The sequence below is a fragment of the Apteryx mantelli genome, chromosome 9, assembly GCF_036417845.1.
Source record: "Apteryx mantelli isolate bAptMan1 chromosome 9, bAptMan1.hap1, whole genome shotgun sequence".
NCBI lineage: Eukaryota > Metazoa > Chordata > Aves > Apterygiformes > Apterygidae > Apteryx > Apteryx mantelli.
The window spans coordinates 2290700-2306511 of record NC_089986.1 but is presented as its reverse complement, the minus strand read 5'-3'; the positions used below and the strand labels follow the sequence as shown (position 1 = coordinate 2306511).

General features: G+C 41.3%; 1 protein-coding gene across 1 annotated transcript in view; it reads left to right on the top strand.

The window, feature by feature from the left end:
- Nucleotides 1-15812, top strand: part of VEPH1 (ventricular zone expressed PH domain containing 1) — a 90029-nt gene that overhangs the window by 43578 nt on the left and 30639 nt on the right. The window contains exon 9 of the mRNA XM_067301559.1: nucleotides 14777-14916. Within this exon, the coding sequence (XP_067157660.1) occupies nucleotides 14777-14916 (140 nt within the window). The remainder of the gene's footprint in view (nucleotides 1-14776; nucleotides 14917-15812) is intronic.

Sequence of the window (15812 nt, the reverse complement as noted above, 5' to 3'; positions counted from 1 at the left end):
TTACATCAGAGGTGATGCAGGTCAAGGATCTCAGTTCAGCATATTCCAGGCCTGATTAAAAAGCTCCTTGGAGGCAACAGAATGAGAAGCCTGGTGCTCTGTTTTGGGTTGGAGCATGCGTCACCACTTCCCTGAGGTTGTTTAATGTTTTCTGCTTTCATCAAGGGTGGATACTTGTTTTCAAGTATGTGAAGCTGATTATGTGGGACTGCAAGATGGATCATTGTTACTCTTCTTCAAAGTAAAATTATTTAGGTTGGGTTGTGAGATTCTTGCTCACACTGAGCAGCAGTCACTTACTTTAACATGAATCTACATGCATCTAACCACGCGGTGGTAGATGTGAGTGATTTATAGTCCAACTGTTTGAAGTTCACATAAAGAGTAGCTGAATCAAAAATTTTAATTACCGGTCACTTAGAATGTCATCTCTTAATACTACTTGATGGACATAGGAACTGATTTTATGTATCTTACCATCTGTTTACTTTTTCAATGATCAAGAAGTTGAAAAGCAGTTCTCACCCATAAAAGAGATACGTATACAGAGAGATATAATTAAAAGCTTATTTTTGTGCAGAAATTTCTGAGAAAAGTCTCAAAGGCCAGGCTTATTTGAAATAGCTGTTTGGTAGAATTAGTGGTATAACTTTTGCTGCATAAAATTACAGGGGAAACTTGAGAGTGAATAATCTGGCTTGAAGAGTTGAATGCTATGTCCTTGCATAAATTGATATAATATGCTGAATATTTTTAAGTATATTGCTCAGTTTCCTTTCTAAAGCACCTAATATGATCATGTTATAAGCATGTAGCTATTTCAAAATTCATTCAAACTATTGTAATTTCCTGGAAGTTATCAACTAGCATTCTTAGGGAAATTCTTTGAGTAGGGACACATGTGCCAAATGCAAAATTTATGTGACTCATTCTGAATGCACTCAGAGGAATGCAGTCTGTCTCATTACGCAGGGGACAGCTTTGTTAGTATTTCAGATATTACACAAACCACTCGATCAAAAGCTTGGCAGTTATTGGACTTCCGTGATTCCTGCACACCATCAAGGATCATTCAAATGTATCTGTTTTCCTTTTTAAAGAAGATGTTTAGAAAATATTAAGGTATTTAAAAATGTATATAGTTGGCTAATTTTATGTAGGCGATGTAGGAATTTGTTGAATTGGAAATCTAATATGTAAAAGATGGGGCGGGGAATAGGCACTTCAGAGCAATCTCCCATCCTGAAGTAGAACAGGTGAAAGAAAGAATGAGTAGATGTGTTGCAACAAAATAGTGCTGCAGTCTGCTAGTAATGGAGGGTGCAGATTTGCCAAAATACCACTTCATTAGAGTCATGCCTTCCCTGGGCTTTTATAATGCAGCTTATATACACATCAACAAAGAGTCAGTGTCAGCTGTAAGAATTTCTAATTAATGATGGGCCAAATTCTGTTCACTTCACTTAAACGTGATTCGAAATCAGGCCTGTGTTTTTAGTGCTGAAGTTGTCTAACCTTTGGGCAGACTATCTGTGAACATGGTGCATTCCTCATGTCTTAAAACTGAGACCGGATGTTATCCTAAAAAGTATGCTGTAATGACTTATTGGCTAGAATAGAAGAAACTTGCATGCTTATTCATACATCAAAAATCAGACTACATGGCTCCTGTTAGATCTGTGAGCAGAAATACTGATAATAGTAAGAGAAGTAAGAATGAAAACCAGGAATTTGCAGAAGGTTTTCCAGATACTGAGTAACTGGCTTACAGAATGACAGGTGACATTCAGTTCAGTGCTCAGCAGCAGACAAAAAAGCAAATAGACAAGATAAGAATTATTAAGGAAAAATAGAGACATCATTATAACATCATTACATCTTGTCTAAATTCATTGAAGCTTGAATCTTGAAGGACAAAGTAGATCTGTCACAGAGAAGGGTTACGAGGATGATCGGAGACTTCCACATGAAGAAAAATGAAATGGACTGGGACTGCAGAGTCTGGAAAAGAGATGTCTGTAAAATCATGAATGATGTAGAGAAGATTAATTGGGTGTGGTAGCTCACTGTCCTTCCTAATACAGCTACTAGAAAACATACAATGAAGTTGTCAGGAAGCAAGTTCAAAATATACAAAATAGGTATCTCAACGTGAAATTAAATGGCGGAGCTTATTGCTACAGGTCATTATGGACGCTGAAAGGGTACCTGGTTTCAAAAGTGATTAGGCAAATTCATGGATTTGGTACACTTGAGGGTTATTAAAAATGGTATCACCTCTGACTCTGGAAATGCCTGAGCCACATGTCAGTGTAGAGGTATGAAAGGAGTAGAAGGGAAATTATTGCTGTATGTTTATTCTGTTCTTACGCTCCTCACTTAAACTTCCCTTTCACTCATCCGTTCCTAGCTAGATACTGGTTGAATTTTCTGGCTCGAATCAGAGTTGCTATTCCAACATTCTTCTATAATGTGACCATTGCAGGCCAGCTGCTTATGGAGTGACATCATTTTATTTGATCCATTTCTGTGTTGGAGAACCTGCCCTGCAGGTACTGCAAGGATATTGAAGGAAACTGAGGGAAAGCAAGGAGGGTGCTCAGAGGTCAAGGAAACATGACTTATGAGGAATATTGAAAATATTGGGTTGCTTAACCAAAAAAGGAGAAAACTGAAAGAGGGCATGATAACAGTTTTCAACTGTGTGTAAGACTGTAAAAGGAACAGCCCGTGCTGGGCCAGACAAGAAATAATGATTTCAGATTCAAAGGAAGATTCAACTTAAACAGTAGAAAAAGTTCTCTAATAGAACTACAATATGCATTGCCAGAGGAGGTTGCGGAGGACTTCTAAAAGCACATTAAACACAAGTCTATCAGGGCTGACATTGGCAAAGCAAGGCTTATAGGTTTGAACAGATCTGAAGAAGGGTTAGTGTCCCACGTAATGTCTGTTTTTTTCCAAGTACATTAGTTGGTTTAATAACAGATTTTACTTCTGAACCTTGCCTTACTCGATCCTTAGACCATCATTCAGCTATACTGCTACTACAACCAGAATGTCATAGATATTTATGACTGTGAGCGTGGGTAAGGGACAGATCTGATGACCGCTTGAGTCCCCCTGCATGTCTTTGATTACATCCTCTGCTCTGTAACATCGTCTGTATTTTGCACAATTTTTTTTTTTGCTATTGATTCAGACATTTGGTATATATTTCATAGCCCTTGCAAAATATTTTTGCTTGACAGGGTGTGTTTTGCAGTCTCCCTGTTGATTTATAAGCTCATTCAGTGCTGTTTCTCAATCTCTATGGGCTATAATACTTTTTTTTATACCATATTTCAAAATTTATGTATTATTGAGTTGAGTGTTAGATTTTACAGGTTAAAAACTGTGAGGGTGGATCCATAGCCAGTATAAGTTGTCAGTCAGCAACAGTTTATTTGAAGTTATCTCTATACACTTTGAAAAATTTATGTGTCCTCGGGTCTGTTGTCGCATTTAGTATTTATTATTTTAGATTGCATGTGCTTCAGGCAGAAGAAAGTTGTGAATTGAATGATGATTGTACAGCAGAAGCGGTGGTAAGACTGGGGCGGTTGGCTAGAGTGTCTTAGGCTAAGGAAATGGCCAAGTTGAGGGTGTTCTGAAGAAGAGACAAGATACAGCAGCTTACCAGATACATGTGTATATTTGCATAAGTGAGTCTTTTGGAACTAACACTGCAGTTTGATAGAGGATTTAAAAGGGGGCAGAAGGAAGGCATCCAAAACCACAAAAATCTTTTTACTTGAGCTTGTTTCAGTTTGGGGCTCACGCTTTGGTTCAGTTCTTGTTTAGTTTGAACCAGTTTACCCAGATTCACATCTCTACCATGCCTTAAGACATTTGAGACATTCTTTTATTATTGTGTTCATCACATCAGTCCTCTTAATCCTGTGAATCTTTTCCTTGAAAAAATTGCAACCGTATTTGTCAAACGCTTTAGCTTTCATGGAGCTAAGCAAAGTAGTTTTCATCAGCTCATATTTTTCGAGATGCTTTGTGATCTTGTTTCTTATCAGTACCTCTGGGATCTTGCTGATGGCAGAGGCCCAGAGTGGTGTGTCTATAATTTCCGGAACGCTTCCCAGTTCCGTTATTACTTTTAGGCGTACGTGAGGCAGAAATTCCACCACCTCAATGTCTTTGGAATTCTAACGATTACGAAGGAGGACCTGTATTTAAGATCCCTCTGTTGCGTTTGCGGTTTCTCCACTGACAGTACTGTGTGCCTTTTAAGAGATCCTTTATCCTTTCTGCTTTTCTTTGTGGCACTTTCCCCATCTGGGGAAATAGGGATGGTTTCAGTAGGATGCTTTGAAAGGCGTAGGTGAAAGATGACGTTCCAGGATTAGGTGATAGCGGTGGTGTGACCTGTCAGAATCGACTTCAGGAGTGCCACAGCAATCCATCTGGGAACAGACGCTGCTATCTTTTACATCGTTTGCCACTGATTACTCCTCCATCCGGCCCAACATTCTCCATCATCTAGTGGCCTCCATCTGTTCCAGCCTCGCCAGTTCTCACCTTGAACCCTGCATGCCAGACAACTTCTGACTTATTCTTCTTGTTTCACAGACATTTAGGAGTTATGGATCAAGCACATGGCCTGTGCATCCTGTCTCTGGGAGTGGCTGCTGTCAAATGGTTCATGAACAGGAGTCTGTACAACTGCTGTTGTTTGTTTATAATTTGAGGGCAGGTCCCTGTTTCCCCTCTAGTTATATTCGCTCTTTATATAGTTGAGATAAAAATGTCACCATTAATGCCTACAGTTTAAACCATTAGAATTAACAGGAGTGTCAAGTGAGCCATCAGAAAGAAAATGTTTGATAATATATGCATACAGAAGGATTTGCACATCTCTAGCCTGCTTAACCTCCTCTTTAAAAGGCTAGAGCTCAGGGAGGTATAACGTATCATTCAATTCTTGGTCACTGAAGCCACATCAGAATCAATTTCAAAAGGCAGTGCCATTCAGTGAAAAATAATATTGTAATCATTTTGTAGAAGTAAGTCATTCCTGGCTCCTTGTTGCTCTATAGGAGGAAATATAAACAGCAAACAGTTTGTAGGATTAATGACAGGACTCTAAAAAAGGAGGAGACGGCAGGGGAAACAGGTTGCAGTATGCTGGCCCTAAATCTGGTTGTTATTATGTTTTATGCTGTACTGAGAGATAATTGGTGCCATATGATAGAGTAGATGGGAAAGATCATTGCTCCCCTGCAGTGCTTGCCTCTGCACCGTTCTGATAAATTTAAGCATTCCATCAGCCAAACATTGATTTAGAACATATGAACCTCTGCTAATTCAGTGTGACCACAAAGTTGCATAGACTCAGGCCAATGTTTCCAGAGATCAACTGTGTCTTTGCTATGCCAAAAAATATTAGTTGGCATTTTATTATATAGAACTGGTATTAACTTTCAAATTCATCCCAAATGTGAGAATACACTGTGAAAATGGAAGTGCTAACTCACAGAATGGTGATCCTGTTTGCAATGATCTGGATCATCAAATTCCAGAGAAATTCCCAACTCAACAGGGAGTGTAATAGGAACATGAACACACTTATAACTTGCTGCCCTCTCATATGTGATAACAGCAAATTATGTGCCTTTTACACCTAATTTGGAAGCATCAGTTTAAATATTGAGAAACAAACTGATCTCCCGATGCATTTACGTGGTAGCTGATAGATTTCCTTTGAGGATTTATCATCACTCTCCTAGGGAAAAAACCCAGACCAAAGAACTTTTACTTCTGTGATTCAGTAGGTGGGTCAGACCAGGATGGACCTATATATTCCTCCAGAAGCTTTCACAGCTGCTAGGACATCTCTGCTTTGACTGCTATGTCTAGCCCCCGCCTTTGGTTTTAGAATCGGAGAGAAAAGTCAGATTTCACCAGGAGAGCAGTCAGGGTGCAGGGAATGAATCCTAAGAGAATGCCCGAGGTTGGGAGGATCGGATGTGTGCCGTGGCACGGAGGAGAGGAGCCCAGCAGCCATCTGCCGGAGCCGGGAGCTTCCTGCTTGCTGCTCAGAGGCAGCTAAGGGCTGTCACAGAAGGAGACAGGCAGCTACGGGACTGCGGAAGAAGGATGCTTTTCCTCTGCCCTGCTCTCCTACGCAGACCTAACAGGCTCCTTACAGTTTGTGCTTCTTTACAGAAGCCCTTTTGCTTCTGAAGGTGGGACAATGTGATGGAGATTACTGCTGTACCTTCTCAAATGACATCAGCTTTTCATTACCCTGATGGTGAAGGGAAGGAAGATGGAGCATTTTGTAAAGTTAGCAAGTCTGTATGTTCTCAGAGGTGGCTTTTGCCACTCAGATTTGCTGAACCCAGTGTGCTAAGTGCACTGCAGTGGCTGTCCAGACCCCATTATAATCATATCTCCTCCAGGAACATTTATGTGAATTTACTGGAGGTGAAATCTGTTAGTCTCAGTTGTGGCATGCATAATAAGCTGTCAGATTGCAAAGCTGGTCATGTTCAAAATCAAAACAAACAATAAATGTTGTTTTTTGAAGCTGACTGATTGCTTCAAAATTACCCTTTTTTCCTATAAACATATCTATAGTTTGCATACTCATCTTTAATCAGAACTGAAGAGATCAGACAAAGGAAACTGAGGAAGCCGAAATGATTTAAAACTGAAATTTAAAAAGTTGTATCCGTTTCTTATTATCTGCTTGCATGTTTATGGGTCGTTTTGATTCTATCTGGGAAAACTTAGGAGCATACTTTTACTCCTATTAGGGAATTTTATTGAAGAGTAAAGGATTACCTCTAAACCAAATAATGCATGAATTGTTCCCCAAACCAGTGATTATGTACCTACTGTTTACCCCAGCACGTTAAGCAGAGGTAAACAACAAGCAGCAACTCTACTGATGAATTCTTGTGTTTATGGTTTGTTCTTTTTCCCAAGCACAACCACTTAGCAGTTAATTTCAAAATTCCAACATCTATTCCCTTGTTCTTGTAGAAAAACAAGTTGGTGCTTATTCTTTTGGTAGAAGTTTGAGACTTGTCAACAGATGTGTTGAGAGACATTTGGCTGGAAGTTGAGTTTCCTTGGGAGCTTGATCAGCCTCTGAAATCTGGGGCATTAGGTGATTTTTTTATATATATATAGATACACACACACACACACACACACACACACACACACACACACACAGTTCTTTGCATAGCCTTCAGCATGTTCTTTATGTTTTGAAATATTTTCTTTGTGCTGCTCTAAATCTCGTTCTAACCCCAGCTGAAGCCACGGTGGAGAAGGAGGAGAACTCGTCCTTGAGGCCTCTCCAAGGAGGAGATGTGTCTAAGCCTCGCAGCGGCTGCCGTCACTGATGGAGGAGCCCCGGGGGCGAAAGGATGCACGGAGCTCTAGAATGTCTCGTTTTAGGTTTGCTCCTATGAGCTTGAACGTATGGATAATTCATAGTAATGGGGTAAAAACAGCAATTGCTCTGTCTGTTCGGTTTATTACCCCAGATATTTGGCAGCAGTAGGTATTTCCTTGCTGCTAATGAGCTGAAGCAAAACTATGACCTTTCCTTCTTTGCTGCGTTAATTTGGCTCCTGAATCGGCGCTCACCCTGAATGAAAACCTTATCGACACGCACAGGCTTCTCACCTGGTAAAACTGCTTCGCGCGGGAGCTCGCTGGCCGGTCCTCGGTGCAGCAGTGCTGGCAGCGTTCAGCCTAGCAGCCTTTGCACCTTGCAGGGTGCGCCCAGCCTGAGCAACCCGGGCGCTGGGAAACGGGGCTGTGCCTCCCCGCTGTTTCTCGGCCATTACTAAAATGGGTGGCAAAACCACGTACAAAGCGTCCCATAATTCCCTCTGAGAAAGTCAGAGCGTGGTTTACAGCAGCGCTCAGATCCACGAGAGCCTCATTTTTCGTGCGAGTAATACGACAGCGGCGTGGACGTGGTGGTGACTTGCGTTCAGAGCAAGGCACTGCGTGCGTTCACGTGTGACTGCCTCTCCTAAGGTAACGCTACGATGAAGACGTACCTGCTAGCATGTTGTTTTGTCCTTTACGTCTGGCGTAATGTCTTTTGACGTGTTGACAAGTACAAGGAATTTTCTTGGTCCAAGTAAAACAAAAGTATCCGTCATCCAGCTCCATGAGCTGGCGTTCTTAAACTAGTCATGAGGCAAGTCCGTTTCTATTTTTTTGTATATTTTTCTTCCCCATATTTAAAGCTTCTATGAGTCCAGTTAGTATAGAAGTGCTATTAGAGTCACAATTATAATGGTGGAGATAGTGTTTCCATAATCCTAATTGAGGTCAGATGGGACAGGTTACTAAGTGAACTAGAAGTTGGCATAAACACACTGCTTTAAGTTTGCTTTCTACTTTTAGAAGCGACAATAGTTTTTTAAAGCACCAAACTAGTTCTAGAGTCTGTAAATATGTAGCTTAAATGTGACCAATGTAATAGGCTTAATGTCCTCAGGGAAATTAGTTAATTTTTTCCTTCCTTTCTCCCTTACATACTTTTGACCAATTATTTTAAAGAGTTGCAGATCCTTTTTTGCTATAATTTGGACTTCATTGCTTTAAATCACATCAAAAGAATCTTAAGTCAACATTGAATTACTGGCACTTGCCAAGATTTGCTGTGTGCTGGGGAAACTGTTACAGAGCTATTAAGTTTTGTTGACAGGACTCATATGTATTGTATCTCACTGTTATCCTGAAAGTTTCTTCAGGGCTAAATTCATCTTTCCTTACCAGGCAAAGTCGGAGTGAACGGTTACATGTTTCCACATGGGGAATTACACAGGGATTCAGGAAACGAAGTTGTCTCCACCTCTGTAGGCTGAGACCGGTTTCTTTTCCCTTTCCCCAGGGATTCTTTCCTGGTTCAGACACTGAAATAAAGATGGAGCATGGAGAAGTAGGAGCTGTGTAAACAGTGGGTTTCTTGGCTATGCTTCTAGCCCTCACCTGTCCCGAACTCGTAACTCTTACAGGTTGCACCGCAGCTCCGGACGGGATTCCTGTGCTGCCATTCGTATGGCGCGTACGTTATCCAGCGGCGCAGTCCTTGGGCGTCCCCTCCTCATTTTTATATCAACGGCTTTGTACAATATTAAAGCATTTTTTTCAATTATGCATATGTTTTCCTGTAATGGGAATTTAAGTTTTTTTCACTGCCTTACTCAAGCCTGCAAGTGATTAATTTTCACTCTCTAGCAGTTTCTTTGCTCCCCTTTCCTAGCTAAACCTCCGAACTTGCTCCCTGTTAGGTCAGGTTCCCCGCTGTGAGTTGCTGTGCATTCCCAAGTGCAAATATTGTGACTTGTTTTGCCTAGAAATGACTATCTTAAAGTTTCACAGGTGTGAATAGATCTTGCTATGTTGTATTAGCTCTGCTTTAACTCCTCTGAAATCAGCTGGGATTACACAGGGTTCATAGTGTTTTATATAGCATTGCAACGAGGGACTGGAAAAAGTATGCAACATAGCTTAAAGTTTAGCCCTTTTCATGTATATGTGTCTTAGGAAAGCAAAAAAAAAAATCTTCTTAAACTGCTTATCATATTGAGTACATAATTACATGTCATTTATAGATAATGCAGTGATTTTAAAAGCACCTTTTTCTCTCTGTGTTAAAATGTGTGTGAGCACAAGTGTGAACACAGTTGTGTTATACTCCCTGCTTTGCACCTAAATGATCCTTCCACTCTTCTGTTTCTCACTTATACTCAAGGTAAAACAAAAAATACCTGCTGTGACGGGCGTTTTGAGGCTAAAATAATAGTTCCTTGGGATCACTGAATAAGATATTATAAAAGGGCAATGTTATGCTAGTTCTATCAAAATGTCTAGTGAATGCTATTACTGTGTGCTGCAGAGAGATACAGTGCACAGTCACCGACTGAAACTGCTACATGAGAGGGAAAATTGCCAAAATCCTGGCATTTTGGTTTGCACTTGAATGCAACAGTGCTACGTATGGGTCACAGTCATCTTAGTCTTTGTCAGGAAGAGTTTATTATTTAAATATCACTTTCCACTGGGGATCTCTGGGGATAGCAGAGGTTGGCTGTTACACGTTGAAACTGGTAATTTGTTGCAAACCATTTAAATACATACATAGTGGACTTTGTCTTATTACCAGACATTGCCATATTCGACATATCAAATATAACAAAAATAGTCTAGCTACAAGTAATTGCTCATTTTATACTGAATGTTTGAAGATTATCTGAGATGAGCAGGACTCTTTTTGGTGGTCTTGACAAATGAAGGCTCCTTTTTTCCAGGGACTAACTCCGTGCAGCCGGCACGGACTCCGATGCTTGAGCTAACCTTTATGTTGGCGTGTATTATCAGCATTAGTATTTTTCTCAAAGTCTTTGAGAATGTCTTGCTGAGCCATTCCGTAGATTTTTGTGTCGCCTCCGTATATCCTTTCCAGCGTTTTGTTTTGTAGCACTTGGGAATCTCCTTCACAGTCGTATTAAACGAAATCCCAGCTAGCACCGAGTTCTTCCTTAATTGCTGACCGGAGCAGGTTTGCTGCCCTCTACTAATAGGCATAACGACCCCTGTGTGTGCCCACGCAGGTCCTGTGCTTTAATCAGACTGCTGTGGCCTTGGTGTGATCGACAAGAAACTTAGCTCTGCGCTTCGCTGCCTTGCGCGGTTGTTTAATGCGCTCCAGCGTTTGCCGGCAGCCTTTAGACGCCTCCCAGGTTTCTTGTCAATTTGTACATTTGTAGCTGAGGAAATAACTGCTGTATTCACAGCAGAGGAAGGTGTTGATTGCCAGCTCCTTTTAGTGGTGGCAATAAGTGGTTTATGGTCACTTTTAGCTAAGAGTGATTTCCCATAATGAAGCATTAAACTTTTCACATGCGTGGACTAAGGCCAAACTTCCGCTTCTATTTGAGTGTATTGAAATTAAGGGTATTTTTTAGCATCTGTGATGCTTAAACCAGGGGTCTTTAGTTTGGACTGTGCTTTTGGAAAAATATTCTGTGAACAGCCTCCTTGGAGGCATCATTTAGTTTTTGTGCTTTAATATGTCCCAGGACTTAGGGCCTCTCTAATTAACCACTTCAGTTTCTCAAACTCTTTCTTAATATTGAACATGAACACTGTCAGGTTGCTGGTTTGCATAGTTAGGTTAAACTCAATTTTTCCCCGCAGTTCCTGTTCCAAAAATAGTGGATTTTATGCCCTTTTTCTTGCTAAGGGGAGGAGGGGGGCATGTTGCTTATGCGTGTGATATTTCTGTGATCCGCGTCTAAGTTAGTTTTCTTTCAGAGTTGTTGTCTCAGTGTAGCAGAATTTAGCAGGACTCTTCTTTCAATATGTTCTGTGAAGCCAAGAGTAATGGCCCCAGTTCAGTTCCTCTTTTCATCTCTGTCTGACAGCAGAAGACTTCTTCAAAGTTGTCCTCAGCCAAATGCACTCTCTTGGGACAAATACGGACACGTTTGCTTGCCCATACATAAGGAGAGTCAGGGCTGGTCTAGACAACTCGTGTCTCTTTGAAGGCTGGTGAACTGGGTGATGTTTTGTCATCCTGTTCTGCTCGATATCGTTTTGTTCTAGTTCATGTACTTCTTCTCTGAGAGGAAAATTCACCACTTTGTTTTACCCTCTGACCTTCTAGTGCCTGTGGCTCTTTTTTTTCTTTCCTTTCACTATCACTCTTTCCAGGCTGTCTTGGTTTGTGCACCTGCTGCCTATGATTAGAGATTAATGAACACCCCCTTGGTTTTCAGATAATCTAAGATTCATCTGCTGCAATGTTGTTGATTATACCTTGTAAGTGTTCCTCCGAGAAAGAAGTGCTGTTGTCATCCATTTATCTACAGTCTGTATAATCCATTTTCATTCTTTACTCGCTTCCAAATACTAAGCATTGCCTTGGCTTGTGTTTTTTTCCCACAGCATGTGTTGTGCCTCTACTGTTTTTTGTGGACTCCAACTTTAATCTTCCTGTTCTTTCTTATGTCTCAGATCTTTTCTCCTGTGTTACTTTGGAATTTCAGTGAAGTCTGCAGTGTCAGCTTGTTAGTGGATGACTTCTTTTCTTTTGGCAAATTCAAATAGCTTTGTCAAAAGATAATAAAGTGGCTTCCAATAGCCAGCTTCTGAAGTTCTGTGTCCCAGATCCTAACAGCAATTTGGCCACTTACCCGGAGATTAAGTGGGTTCTCACATCCCGAGTTTTGAATTGCCTGCATGCTCAGGGACAACCTAATCCATTGGTGCTTTTGCTCTATGGAACCATCCTTCTGTACCTCTGGTATAGTCATTTCTCATATGCTGTGTTTTTATGCAAAATACTGAATTTACTACATTTCTCTCCTATGCTTTCACATCTTGATTAGATGAAAACTGTTATAAACAGGTATTTCAAGATTATCTATTGTTGGAAATAAAGGCTACTTTCTGATAGCCTTCCTTTTTGCTGACTCTCGTTGTCAGTAAATCCAGAAGGATGTGCTATTTAAACCATCTCCCGTTAGGCATGTTTTCAACTCATTTTTCCAGTTAAAACACTGTAAGCAAACGTTCTATTTCTACACCTTCATTGCACTGTGACTCATCAGGACAGCACGAGATTCTGAGTAATGTGCCTATTTCCAGCTGGCCCGTGTCAGCATTCTTAAATATGCAATTCACTTTGTCGATACCGCGCGGAGAGACCTGGCTGAACGGCTCCACGAGAGGATAGGCACGCTCTTTGTTTGCCTCGAGAATGCTTTTGCGTTGACGTTGCAGGTGCTGGCAGGGCAGGGCCTCAGGAGAGGCCAGGAACAGCAGGTCTGCATATGGATCCGTCTAGCGGGCTCATCAGCCAGCGCGGAAGGACTGCTTGTCTGTCTGTCTGCCTGCCTGCTTTTTCAGCCTTTAGCCAGGAAACAAGTGTGGCAGCAGCTGGCAGGGTTGGTTGCTCCCCTTCCCTTCGGAGTTCAGCCGTCCAGCTGTACGAAGAGAGTGCGGCTGTCCCCTCTATTTTGCATCACGGTCCTCGGCTAAGGGTTTGTCTTTTGTTTTCCAAGCCTTTTTACATTGGAGAGCTGCTTGTTCCTGTTCCAAGGGGTTATAAAATGATACTGCTATTTCAGGTTAATAAAGAAGTCTGATTAGGTTATGCCTTACATGCTGTTATCATTATGAGTAGTTAACCAAGACAAAAAAGTTGAGCTCAGTATTTGCAAAAACAGAAGCATGCATCTCAAAGGACTTTATTTCCAATTAAAAACAGCACATAAGTTCAGAATCGGTAAAATTATGATATGTAGCATACAAGCCCCTGTACTGAGCATCTGCTTCTGAAGGACGCTCAGATTGCATGTAACCACTGCAGGTTTTTATCTATAGATGGCATGATCGCTGATGGCAGAAGTAGACAGTGTTTGACAGAGCAGCGAGAATCAGGGACCCTCTCTCTGTTTATGGTGCACTGAGGTTGGGACTGTGAGTCAAACTGCCTTTTTGAAGAAAACCTCTCTGTTCAGTGGATGATCCTTAATCGTAGCTATGAACGTGCATAGTCCAAATTTCCCAGCGTCTAGCTAAGTGCATTTTTGGTCCTTTGTCTTGTTAGAATTCCAAGCCTTTTCCATGTGTTTTTTGCCGCAAAGCCTGCGGCCACGTTAGCAAGAGCGGCTCTGCCAGCAGCTGCCCTCATGCTTCCTTTCTGGTTTGAGCATTTTCCCCTGAGGACAGCCAGGAGCAGTGATCCTTTGCCCTTGCGTGTTAGCGAACGGCTGCAAAATACACCAGCACCCTGGTTTAGGAAGCAGTGTACAGGAGTAGAGTATTACTAGCAGAACTGCAATGCGTGCGCTTGGCCAGCGGTGCGTGCAGAAGCCGGAGCCCTTCGGAGCGATGCGGCACCGAGAACATCTCTGCCCGGGCAGGGGCAGGCGACGCTGGTGCTGCGGGCACGGGGAGGTGGACGGGACGGGACGGGGCGGCTGCGGCTGGGAAGCGCACGTGGTGCCGGGCAGGAGTATATAAGATGGCCCGTACAGCAAACGTGTTACGTGTACAGCGATATTGCAAATCTATTTGTGCCTCTTTCGGCTCATTACAAAGTGAGGGAAGTAACGCCGCTTTTAGCAATGGCTTAAGAGTTGTTTTCTAGTTAGGAAGCGAACACCGCATTCCTTAGCGGGGTTCGAATCCTTTAGAAACCAGCTTTTATCTGAGTAAGGACTCAGCAAGAATTTCATAAATGTCAGGGCACATATGGCTACTTCCTAATATGGGATGTTTTTTCCAACAAACTCTTCAAATAAGAACAAGTGATGAACAGTTTTGACACATCCGTCTGGTTTAATAAGTGAAACAACACATATAGAGTACACGAGAACTTCTTAAAACATGAAGATAAATGCTGAAGGCCTGACTGTGCACTGTCTTGCACCTTCTCTATGTGGGTGTGAACTACTGCACCAGATCTAACGCAATGGAGAATAAACTTTCTCTAGTACTGTCGCATGCCTTGTATTTAAGGGCACAGACGCAGTAATGCCCTTCCGTACACAGCAGAAGTTAACCCAGAATGTTTTATACATGCTTGATAAATGGGGGTACGATTAGACTATTTCAAATACACCGGTAGTGGAAATATATCTGCAAGTACTGCATGATTGCGCATACACTAACAATGGACAGTTAGATTTATTTCTTTTATGTAGCTGATTTTAATATTATGTATATTTATTTCTAGATACTGTTAGAAGTTGTGTAGCAAAGTTGTTCTTCAGCTGTCCCCTGAAGGGCCATTACTGCCTATACAGTAAATCCAGTTTTACTCTCGTCAGCCGACAGCCTCCGCTATGGATCCAAATCATGTTTCTCTTTCAGCAGGTGTGTGCAATACAAATTAGTGGCACCTCTATATAGTTAACGTTATACTTGAAAAAAAAATGTTTTAATAGTTAATCTGTTTAAATATGCTTATAATCTACAGTGCTGTAATGTGAGGTTTTGTGACCCTTGTGATTTCTCAGAAAGTAGACAGGTTTATTATTAAACTCACCACTGAGAGTACATTACAGTAGGTTGACGTGATTCTGCAATTTTTCAGGATTTCTATTAAATATAACAACTTAAAACTGTCTGCAGAGAATACAGTCTGAAAAAGAACCAATGTGGGGCCAAACCTTGTTTTCCTTATTCAGGCAAAACTTCCAGTAAGCCCAAGGTGCAGTCCTGCTCCCTTCCAAATGAACAGAAGAATTGCGGTTGGTTTGACTGGGAGCAGAATCAATTCCACAGATGTTAGGTGGAGCTGAAAGTTTCAGCCCCCGCTGCGATGTGTTTACTGTAGAAGATTTGACTGAGCAGGATTTTCAAATCAGATCAGTGGTGTTCTCTACCAATTCTAAAGATATTTTGTTACATTTGATGTCATTTCCAGTTAAAGACCATTAATTGGCTATACGTGAAATTTCTTAATAGATTACAAAAGCATTTAATTGTAAGAGAAAAACCTGCATTCACAGTTCAAGATGAAACGCAAAGTTTTTATTTTAAAATAGTAAGGTTCAGTTTCTCACCCTATATTCTGCTGGTCCTTGCAGTTCATCCCATCCTATTGCAAACTTAAAAATACGGAGGATCTACCTGAAATTTAAATCATGTGTGGTGAGTTATGCTGTGGATTTAACAGGTCAAATCATTCTTCCCTGTGTTTGTTCCTAGAAATAAATACAAAATTGCTTAAGAACTTGTAATAATACAACCGAAACACGTTGATTCCA